The 12,046-nt window shown below is 38.3% G+C and overlaps 1 protein-coding gene across 4 annotated transcripts in view; it reads right to left on the bottom strand.

The window, feature by feature from the left end:
* The window catches only part of CEP350 (centrosomal protein 350), a 151,672-nt gene that overhangs the window by 3,485 nt on the left and 136,141 nt on the right, over positions 1-12,046 (bottom strand). For all 4 annotated transcript variants that reach the window (XM_027612703.2, XM_027612706.2, XM_027612705.2 and 1 more), the window contains exon 37: positions 9,953-10,075. In XM_027612703.2, the coding sequence (XP_027468504.2) occupies positions 9,953-10,075 (123 nt within the window). The remainder of the gene's footprint in view (positions 1-9,952; positions 10,076-12,046) is intronic.

Here is a 12,046-nt window from a genome sequence, read left to right as displayed (position 1 = left end):
GGATGAATTTTAGAGGTAACATGAGGTTGAGAAATAGAAATACATTGGAAGAACACACTCAAAAATGTATTGGTAGCTTGGAACAAAGAGCCGAATTTAACAGAATGATGGAATAAAAGAGTAAGGTCCTCTATTTGGCCCCATTAACGACAAAGGCACAGGTTGGGCCCCCCCATATAACGACAAAGGCACAGGTTGGGCCCCCAAAATAACGACAAAGGCACAGGTTGGGCCCCCAAAATAACGACAAAGGCACAGGTTGGGCCCCCAAAATGATTACAAAACCCCTTTGGTTTTAGGGCTTTCCTAAGTTTTTCTGAGTCTCATAAGAATGACATAGTTAAAAATAAAACAAATGTGATTATAAGCTGCATTAATAGAAAAAGTGAAGAGGTTTTATGACTGTACTAATAAATCAATACATAAAATACTATATGGTTAATTCTGAGCATGGTATCTAAAGAGGGACACTGAAAAAGGTAAAGCTGAAGATGTTGAAGGAACTTAAAAACACTATCAGACAAGAGCAGAGAATACCAACATTTAACTGGGATGGAAAGACAGGTATAACATGAGAGTGGCCCCAAAGGCATGCAGGAAGAATTAAAATTGTTACGATAAAACCCCAAAGCTGTAGAAGTCAATTCTAATTAATTCCATGAAAACCCTTTTAGGCTTACTGTGAGAAAGAACTTATCCACGGTAAGTAGAAACTCAGGAGCTATCTATCTAGTACCTTCTCAGACCTTAACCTGTAAAGGAGATTGAATCGTTAGCTAGGTGCTTTCACTACAAGATTTGTCATTTTAAGGGCAATTCTACCTACAAGAGAGAGATTTTCCAAGGCTACTGTGTATAAAGGATACATAAAAACTGGTCTAACGTCTTGTCATTCATTCCACATCATATACATTTTGAGAATGCATTGCTAAAAATAGCTCATCATATTCTTAGCTAACCTAAGATACAAATTCATCAATATCCTTGTGAAGTGGTAAGGGGACAGTGAATGGGAGCTGGAGCTGAAAAGATTTTTTTTTTGGCTAATGGAGGCCTGTCTAAAAAACATTCTTTGTATTTTACTCAACTCAAATAATGCCACAGACACATGTAGAGTTAGACTGATTAGGGACCTTCCTAGTCTGAGCAATGACAGCTAAATTATACATTTCCTTTCTTTTTTTAACTAGGCTCCACACCCAATGTGGAGCCCAGTGAGGGGCTGGAACTCATGACCCTGAGATCAAGACCTGAGCTGAGATCAAGAGTCGGATGTTTAACCAACTGAGCCACCCAGGCGCCCCTAAATTATATGTGTTCATATGGAGGAAGCAACTGTTTATTGTGAAATGTTCAATACAGTAGTCTATCATGTTACAAGCGCTAAGGTTCAGTTGGAGGGCACCCGTCCGCGCCACTGCAGGAACACTGCTCACGTAGCCCCTCCTCGCTCCTCTGCATCATCCCATTCTCTCTAGTGAATTCTTCCTATCAGCATATTTCTTTCAAGCTACAAGGACCCTACCTTGTCACCATGTCCCCCTCCATCTTTCGCTTTACAAAAAAAACACAACTCCTTTGAAATGTCTACTTTTGCTCTCACTAATCTCTTGTTCTCTCTTGAAACCTACTGAAATCCAGCATTGACCTCACACGTGCCAGGATTACTTACATTAATATTAAGATCAGTCTAGACCTCCACATTGCTCAATCCCATGGTAAATCCTCCGTTATTTTACCTGACCAATTAGCTGTAGCCCATGTAGTTCATTCCTCCCTCCTCCTGGAAACGCTTTCACCTGGCTTCCAGGACCCCACACTCTCCTGGCTTTCTTCTACTTCATTGGCTGCTCCTTTCTAGTCTCCTTTGTTGGTTCCTCCTCATCCTCTGAATGCTTGAAACACTGGAGTGTGTCAGGAATCAGTCATTGGCCCTCCTCTCTCTTGGCCTCATGGCTTTGACTGCCATCTCTGTGTCCACCACTCCCAAATTCCTATCTCCAACCTAAGTCTCTTGCCTGAGCTCCAGACTCATACATCCAATTGCCTATTCAGTATCTCCATTTGGATGTTTATCAGATACTTCAAATTTAATATGTTCAAAACAGAACTCCTGATATTCCTTCCCAACCCACTCTTCCCAGTCTTTCTCAAATCAGCAAATGGCAATTCTATCCTTCCAGTGGCTCCCACCAACCCAATGGAGTTATTCTTACTACCTTTCTTTCTCTTATATGCCGCATTCAATTTATCAGCAGTTCTGTTGTTCTATTTTGAAAATATGTCAAGAATCTGAACACTTCTCATCACCTAAATATCATCAAACTGGTTCTGGCCACTATTATCACTTGCCTGGATTATTACAATATCCTACTGGTCTCCTTGCTCCCACCTTTGCTACCATTCCTTCAGTCCATTCTCAACACAACAGCCACAGTGATCCTGTTAAAATGTACATCACAACACATCACTCTTCTGCTCAACCGTTAAATGTCTGCCAATCTTATTCAGAGTAAGACCTATAGTCTTTACAAGGGCCTATTAGACCCTACAGGATCTGGCCCTCTGTGCACGCACGTGCGTGCATGCGCGTGCACGCGCACACACACACAGACACACACACACCCCAATACCTATGGAACATCATCTCCTACTACTATTTTTGACCCCTCACTCTGCTCCATACCCAGTGACTTTCCCCCAGTAATCAAGGCCCAATGTATCTTCCCAGAATGTTCTTCCCCTGGATAAGTGCTTGGCTCACCTTGTTTGCCCTCAGTCCTTTAAACAAATGTCATCTTCTCAGCAAGACCTTCCCTGGCCATCCTATCTAAAACTGCAACCCCAATATTCCCTTATTGGCTCTATATATTTAACTTATTTTTCTTGTGTATCTGTCTCCCTCACTAGAATGAAAGCTCCTTGCATTTTGTCTGGTTTGTTCACTAATGTATTCCCAGGGCCTAGAGTATGATACTTAGCACACAGCCGGTACATAAGAAACAACCGACTGACTGGGTTAATTTGAACTGGCCATAGGTGCTCCTGGGAGCTCAGTGGATCCTTTTTAATAATGCAGGAAATATGTGAATAGTTTTCTCTAGTTCTTTAACTATTGTGAAGCATGGTATTTATGCATACACACATCAGAGTCCCTTTTCCAATTAAACTGTTTTCACATGATTTAATTCTGTACTAATAATCATCTTTTCTTTTATCACACTGGACTGTGTGGTGACGAACCAGTGTGATGAAAGAAAATATTGGAATTGGTCAGAAAATTGTACCGAAAACCTTGACAATACAGCTGACATATTATATTATCTAATATAAAAAGACGGAGCCACAACATTCTGGGAATTAAATCTACTAGTATTGTTAGGATCTTTAGGCAGAGGTGACAGTGTCTGCTTATTCTGAATCAAAGTGCTTTTATCAAGAATGCTAGATCAGGCATAGGTGGCAAATTTAAACACAGCTGAAGGGCATGTACATTTTTAATAAAAAGATGGAATTTTCACAACTCAAAAAAACCAAAAATCTTCATAGTTATATATCTCATAGCACCAAGTCAAATCTCTGACCCAAGTTCTGACGTAATTTAGACTCTGGCTGTTTGCAGACAGAGAGGGTGGGGACCAAGTAAGAAAATGATCGTAAATCAATAAAAATGATTATATTAATAATACCTAGTACTTTTGAGAGCCTCCTATATGCACTTAGGACACAGAGTAGCTCGTTTGATCATTACAACAACTCTATGAGGCTGCCACGCTACAAATGGGGAGACTGAGACACAAAGAAGTAACTTACCCCAAGTCACACTGTTGTTATTAAGTGGTAGAGACAAGTTTGGAACCATACAAGAGGTCTGATCCCACAGATCTTGCTCTTAACTGCTAAGCCATATTGTCTCTTTTTACTTATTTATTTATTTATTCAAAAGATTTTATCTGACAGAGAGAGAAACAGCGAGAGAGGGAACACAAGCAGGGGGAGTGGGAGAGGGAGAAGCAGGCTTCCCGGGGAGCAGGGAGCCCGATGCGGGGCTCGGTCCCAGGACCCCAGGATCATGACCTGAGCCGAAGGCAGACGCCTAAAGACTGAGCCACGCAGGCACCCCTTTATTTTCTCATTTTAGTGGCACTAACATCCATGGGAGCATCTGAGGTTCATTACATCCAAAAATATTAAATGAGGCTCAGGAAGTTTCAGGACTTTTAAAAACTTAAGATCCTAAGCAAAATTACCAACAGTCAAAACTCTAGAAAAATAAAACACATCAATTTTATAAGAAAAGATGGCTTCATTTTATCTATAGTATTGGCCCGACCAAAATATTGACCGCTGTTTTCTCCTGCTTTTAAATTATAATATCCAAATATTACTTAGAAATAAAATTTGAAAAACTCCTGGAGTACATTACAACAGCACCACCACCAGAAGCAGCAACAAACAGCAGAGTAAGATAATGCAAGAGAGCTCTCACATAAACACAGAAATACTGGATAAAACAAACACTATTTGTAATGCATAAAGAAATCTTGAGAAAAAAGGAAAATCTTAAGTACCAGAACAGGAACTTAAAAGAGCAGCAAGTGTTGCATCTACTTAGGGGAGGAATTAAGGGCCATGAAAGAGAGAATAGGGCCAAAGCTGTGTCCAGAAAAGTGTCACAAGGAACTGGAGACTTGGGGAAAGGCAACATTCTAAGAGACAATAGCTGAGAGTTTCCCAGAATTGAGTCAAGATTTAATAAGCACAGTGAATCCAAAGCAGGAAAAATAAAAAGAAATCCACATCTAGACATACCCAGAGAAACTGTAAAATGAACACACAAACAACACACAACATAATCTTCAATAGAAACCAAGAAGAAAAGACAGATTCCCCTAAAGGACTGTCAGCAAATTTCTTAAGATCAACAACAGAGGTCAGATTACAATAAGAGTACCTTCAAATTGCTGAAGTAAAAGAACGATCATCCTGGAATTCAAAACTTAAGTAAACTATAATTCAAGAGTAAGAGCTGAAATAAAAACATCTGCAGACAAAGACAGAGCTTACATTAAGTTAGTGAGATTAATGAAATACTCAAGTACATATTTTAGGAAGATGGAAATTGGACTAAATGAAAGAGGGGGATTCAGAAACAATGGTTTGTGTACTATTTTCTAATTTTGAAATATTTAATGATTAAACATGCAAAAGAGTGCTCACTTCGGCAGCACATATACTAAGCATGCAAAAGATTTAGAATAGCCAATAAAGAGGTAAAAAATTAACCATATTAATAATAAAATTATAGCACAAAATGAGCTCATTCTTTTGGTAAAGATTTAAAAATTGGTAACAGCTAGTACTGGCAAAGGTGGGAACCTCCATTCTTGTATCATGTTGGTGAGTATGTATAATTGGTACAACTTTTTTGGAGAACAATTTGACAACACATACGAAAGCCTTAACATTCTGCATATACTTTTAATCAGCGATTCTATTTCTAGGAGTTTATCCTAAGGAAATTATTGGAAATAAGTATAAAAATCTCATACTGCAAGATGTTTATTACAACACTGTTTAAAAGAGGAAAAAAATATTGACTGGTTAAATAATGGTACATCCATTCAATGGATTACTATATTTCCAGGAAAATAAAATGGTATAAAGTTATTAAAAGTGATATAAAATAGAGGAACATTTACTGACAAGAAAAAAAATAGTTCATTTTATTAAGTAAAAAGAATCAGATCACGAAAAAGAGACGATGATGATCTGTTTAAAAAAATTCTTTTTATAAAAAGGCTCTAAGACCATACATCACAATATTAAGTTATCTAGATGATGAGATTATCATGATATTCTTTTGATTTATCAGTGTTTTCTAAATTTTCTAAAATGAGCATGATTATAATAAACATGATTTTTCTTTTGTACTAAGGGAAGAATTTTTGGTTCACATATTATTAAATATTGTTGTTTTGTGGGGTGCCTGGGTGGCACAATTAGTTAAGTGGCTGGCTCTTGGTTTTGGCTCAGGTGATGATCTCAGGGTCATGAGATCGAGCCCTGCGACAGGCTCAGTGCTCAGCATGGCATCTGCTTAAATTTCTCTCTCCCTCTGCCTCTGACCCTCCTCCCACACTTGTACGTGCACGTGTGCACTCTCTCTAAAACAAATAAATAAACCTTTCAAAAGAATTGTTGTTTTGAATCTCAATCTCTCTAAAATGCAAAAATATTAGAATCTCCAAATACTAGGTTGGCTAAATCTAATTGTGGGAGAGAAGTTTATTTAGCATTTCTTAATAATTAACTCAAGGAGCTAACAGTACCATTTAGCTACCTATTAAGAAGAGTTGGGGGGGGAAGAAGAGCAAACTCTTGAAACAAGTTACATAGGCCCAGGTCTCTCTGTAGGAAGGTGAAAAGTATTTTATGACCAGTAAAGGGGATATTCACATAATATATATATATGTTACTATTTCCCAACTCCTAAATCTCTTGAATTGTTAAACACAGACGTCACCCTCACCCAAACTATAATAATCTTATATGAGCAAAAGAAATTTTTGTTTGCTATTTGAGAATTTTCCAAGAACTGCTAGAGAGAGAGATGTTTCTGTATAAGTGATCCTATCTGGCACTGTTGGAAGCCTCTGCCATCCAAGGACAGTACCTTGTTCTTTTGGTACGTCTAATAAAGAGCCACAAATCAATTTGCTTACTGTTCACTTGTGAGATACATTACTTTTCATTTCCGATTAGTAATTCAAGTCTAAAGATGCCCCCATATCGTTGTCTCCCCTTCCAATGTATTTAATCCTTTCACTATTACGATGACATTTTTATAACCATGTTAAGTAAAAGCTGTCTGTAGCTAGCTGGAGGCTGTATGTAGTACGCCTTCACTCTCTGTGTCATTTTGAACTGGCACATGATGCTAGCTTCCTCATTTACTTTCACATGTGCTCAAGAAAAATTTAGCTAAGAAGCTTTGCTTTAATAAACAACAGCCACCTTCGCTGTAGAGGCTATATATCCTTCTAGCTGGTCTTCTTTCCTCCACACACTTGGTTCTTTTGAAGCATTCTCTCAGTAGATAACTATATATATATATATATATTTTTTTTTTAAGATTTATTTATTTAGGGGCGCCTGGGTGGCTCAGTCGTTAAGCGCCTGCCTTCGGCTCGGGTCCTGGGATCGAGCCCCGCATCGGGCTCCCTGCTCGGCGGGAGGCCTGCTTCTCCCTCTCCCACTCCCCCTGCTTGTGTTCCCTCTCTCGCTGTGTCTCTCTGTCAAATAAATAAATAAAATCTTAAAAAAAAAAGAGAGAGATTTATTTATTTATTCTTATTTGGGGGGGACGGGCAGAGGGAGAGAGAGAATATCAAGCAGACTCCCAGCTGAGTGGGGAGCCTGACACGGGGCTCGATCCCCCAACTCTGAGATCATGACCTGAGCTGAAATCAAGAGTCGGATGCTTAACCCAGGCGCCGCACTCTCCCAGCATTTGTAAAACTGCAAATCTGGTCTTTCAATTTCTCTTGCTTAAGCTTCTTGCTTTTACAATAAGATCCAAAATCCTTAACATGGCTTACAAAGCACTGGAGGATATAGACTCTACCTCTCCAGTTTTATCTTATGTCACCTCCAACCATTAACATTTCTGCTCAAACCCATGTTTCTCCTCATTTCAGGTCTGGCAAATGTGGTTTGCTCCCCCTGAATTGTTCTTCTATCTTAGAACTCAGGTGATGCTTATTCATCTTTAAGATCTCAGCTCAAATGTCACTTCCTCAGGGAAGCCTGCCCTGACCATCCTCATTAGGTCAGTTTCCTCTGGTTTATGCTTTTACAACAGCTCCCTACTCCTCTATTTTTATCATTTAATTTAGAATTACACATGTGTAAATTACATATCAATGGCTAGTTTCTGGCTGCAAACAGATTCTATGCCTGTCTTGCTTACTACTGTCACGTCAGTCCTTAATTAGCACAGTTCTTGACTCAAATGTATACACTGAGATGATTTATAGAGGATGTGATCAATTTAACTGATACAAGGATAAATGAATGTTTCTGACACGCTTTCATCTTTTTTTTTTTTTTAAGATTTTATTTATTTGAGGGGCACCTGGGTGGCTCAGTTGAAGTGTCTGCCTTCAGCTCAGGTCATGATCTGATCCCACGGTCCTGGGATCGAGCCCCGAGTTGGGCTCCACGCTCAGTGGGGAGTCTGCTTCTCCCTCTCCTGCCCATCCCCCACCCCCACCACTTATGCTCTCTCTCTCTCAAATAAATAAAATCTTGTTGAAATATGAGAATAAGTTCACATTCTTGAGATGCAAAAATTTATGAAGAACCAGTTGGTTAAAATCTTGGCTCTCATTTGCTGGACAAGTAATTTAATATCTTTGAGTCTAAACTTCCTCATTTATAAAACAGAATAACATGAGTCCTTCCTACCTCATATAATCACTATGTTTTACAGTTTGCCACTCTTCATGCATGAAAAAAGGCATGAAAAAGAATGGCAAGCTATAAACACTAAATAAATGTTTATCTACTAAGTGTAGCTGTTACTGAGCAAATGAAGCAATGGAAAGGCATATACTTGGGGAAAACTGATTAAGTATTACACTTGTTTTTCATTATATGAATATAAATATAAACAGGATAGAAAGTCCAGAATGAAAATGTTTAGAGATAAACCTGAATCAAGTAATGAGTTTCGTAAAGTTTGCTATTACTTAACGCTCTTTTACAGAAGAAATAAAAGGATGAAAGACCTTTTTTTCTTTACTCTTTCTTTTTTTGTTTGACAATTTTTTTTTTTTTTAAGTAGGCTCCATGTCCAGCATGGAGCCCAATGCGGGGCTTGAACTTACAACCCTGAGATTAAGACCTGAGTTGAGATCAAAAGTCAGATGCTTAACCCACTGGGCCAAGACACCTTGATAAACATTTTTCTAATGCTAGAGAAATATATCACAAAATGGAATAAATCCTATCCAGCTAAAGCTATGGATAATAATAATGATGACAAAATGATAACAATTAGTATTTACTGAGTTATATACAGGGAATTCTTCTACATATACATATATAAACACTCATTTAATAACTTAATAACTGTATTGGTAGACTGCAGACAGGGAAAAGAGAAATAAAGAGGTTAGACAATTTGTCCAAGATTACAAACCAGGTATGTGACAGAAAAGAGATTTAAACTCAGGCAATCTGGCCCCAGAATCTACACTGGTCTCTTTTTAATTTGGTACCTTAAACTTTGCTTCCACTCAGCTTTTTATTTCTCAAGTTCTCCACACCCACAAAATACTGTTAAGTTAAATATTCATCTACCAAGTTCAAAAGAAAGCAAGTTCCAAAACTGAGGGGCAGAAATGCAGCAAATGAAGAATTTAAGGCTTTACTATCATAGACTTAAGATCAATTATATTCCCTTTTCTTTTTTTTTTTTTAAAGATTTTATTTACTCATTTGACAGAAATAGATACAGTGAGAGAGGGAACACAAACAGGGGGAGTGGGAGAGGGAGAAGCAGGCCTCCCGCCAAGCAGGGAGCCCAATGCAGGGCTCGACCCCAGGACCCTGGTTTCATGACCTGAGCTGAAGGCAGACACTTAACGACTGAGCCACCCAGGTGCCCCTATATTCCCTTTTCTTAAAAAAGATTTCATTTATTTATTTGAGAGAGAGAGAGGGTGAATGAGAAGGAGAGGGAGAGAGAAGCAGACTCCACACTGAGCAGAGCCTGACACTGGGCTCAACCCCACAACCTCGAGATCATGACCTGAGACGAAACCAAGACAGACACTTAATCTACTGAGCCACCCAGGTCCCCCTTCCCTTTCTTTTTAGACTCTAATTACATTCTGATTTTAGAAGAGACAGTTAAAATAAAAATATTTCAGTTATATGCACTGACCAGGATATGATCCACTCGATCTCTTTTCTTTCTTCCAAATTTCATCATTTTCTGCCAATCTGTTTTGTGGTTTGGTTCCTTTTTAAGACTAAACAACTTGAGTACTTCTGTGGCTATGAAGTTCTGTGAAAATAAGAGGAGGGAATGAAACACAAACAACCAAGTTCCTGAGATTTAGTGCTTACAATGCAGATTTATGCTAATAATATGGTATTTATAATAAAAGATCATACGAATTTCTTCCACTTACAGTTCCACTTAGCATTTTGAAGACAAAAGCATTCCAAATGCTCAGACTTTATTCACTTAAAGAATTTTTGTTTTTACACACACACAAAAGTAAAACCCATTGATGAATCTGCAAAGAAAAATCACTTTAGAGTCCCCTCTACCCAAGAACCACCATCAGCTAACTTCCAGCTGGCAAAACTACTAAAGGAAGCATAAAATAAATCTCTGCATCTGAAAAATCCCATATAAATGTTGGAAGCAATGCCATGTGAGCCAAGTACAGGCTTTGGCTAGGACAGTTTATTTTGAAGCACCATGACTGAATATGTTGAATTAAAAAATATTAATCAACACTTCAGTATAAAAAGCATGATAATTTTATTAACAATATTTAAACTATTACCCTTAAAAACTTTACAAAATGCTATTTCAATATTGAAATTGGTGGGTAGCATCATTGTGTGTTATACTGATATATGCATTCTGATGATTGTTGATATATATTATGTATCTTGTCTTATTTCAACTTATTCTTTGTTATTAATAAAATAATTTGGGTTTTTACTACTTTTTATGGTTGTTCTGTTAAAAAACGAGTGATCTGAAGGGGAGTGCACCCCAATGTTTATAGCAGCAATGTCCACAATAGCCAAACTATGGAAAGAACCAAGATGTCCATCAACAGATGAATGGATAAAGAAGATGTGGTAGGTATATACAATGGAATATTATGCAGCCATCAAAAAAACCCCGAAATCTTGCCATTTGCAGCGATGTGGATAGAACTGGAAGGTATTATGCAAAGTGAAATAAGTCAATCAGAGAAAAAGACATGTATCATATGATCTCACTGATATGAGGAATTCTTAATCTCAGGAAACAAACTGAGGGTTGCTGGAGTGGTGGGGGGTGGGAGGGATGGGGTGGCTGGGTGACAGACATTGGGGAGGGTATGTGCTATGGTGAGCGCTGTGAATTGTGCAAGACTGTTGAATCACAGACCTGTACCTCTGAAAATAATACATTATATGTTTAAAAAAAAAAAGATAGTAGGAAGGGAAAAATGAAGGGGGGGAATCGGAGGGGGAGACGAACCATGAGAGACTATGGACTCTGAGAAACAAACTGAGGATTCTAGAGGGGAGGGGGTGGGGAGATGGGTTAGCCTGTTTATTAAAGAGGGTACCTATTGCATGGAGCACTGGGTATTATACGCAAACACTACATGAATCATGGAACACTACAAAAAGTAATGGTGTATGATGATTAACATTACATAATAAAATAAAATTAAACAAACAAAAAAACAATGTTCTTAATGGGGGAAAAGATACATTTATGAATCAGAATCATTTGAGAAGATTTTCAAACCAGTATGTCCCCAAACTCTACCACCACTCACTCTCTCTCTCTCAAGGATGTATCAGCTTCGGAGGGCTGAAAGAAATGGAGTACACCTGTGTTTTGAAAAGCTCTGCGGGGTGGTTCTGATACTCTATTCTTCAAAGTTGAAAATCATTTTAAAGTTGTTTTTTTTAATGAATCAAATTAATCTCTGGAAACTTTTTTTTTTTTTGGTACTACTTACTTTAATTTAAGCAGGGGTCTGCAAACTTCAGTAAAGGGCCAAACTATAACAATTTTAGGCTTTGTGGGCCATGTGGTCTCTGTCACAACTACTCAACTCTGCTGTTACAGCAGGAAGGCAGCCATAGACAATATTTAAACGAATGGGTGTGGCTGTGATCCAATAAAACTTAATCTATAAAAACAGGTGGTAGGCTGCATTTGGCCTGTGGGCCACAGTTTGCGTAACTTCGATGTAAGCATACACTGCATCTCATAGACATCTGTTGGTGTTTC

This window comes from Zalophus californianus, chromosome 10 (genome assembly GCF_009762305.2).
Source record: "Zalophus californianus isolate mZalCal1 chromosome 10, mZalCal1.pri.v2, whole genome shotgun sequence".
In the NCBI taxonomy this organism is placed as follows: Eukaryota; Metazoa; Chordata; class Mammalia; order Carnivora; family Otariidae; genus Zalophus; species Zalophus californianus.
The sequence above is the reverse complement of the archived record's forward strand: the minus strand, read 5'-3'. Positions and strand labels throughout refer to the sequence as shown.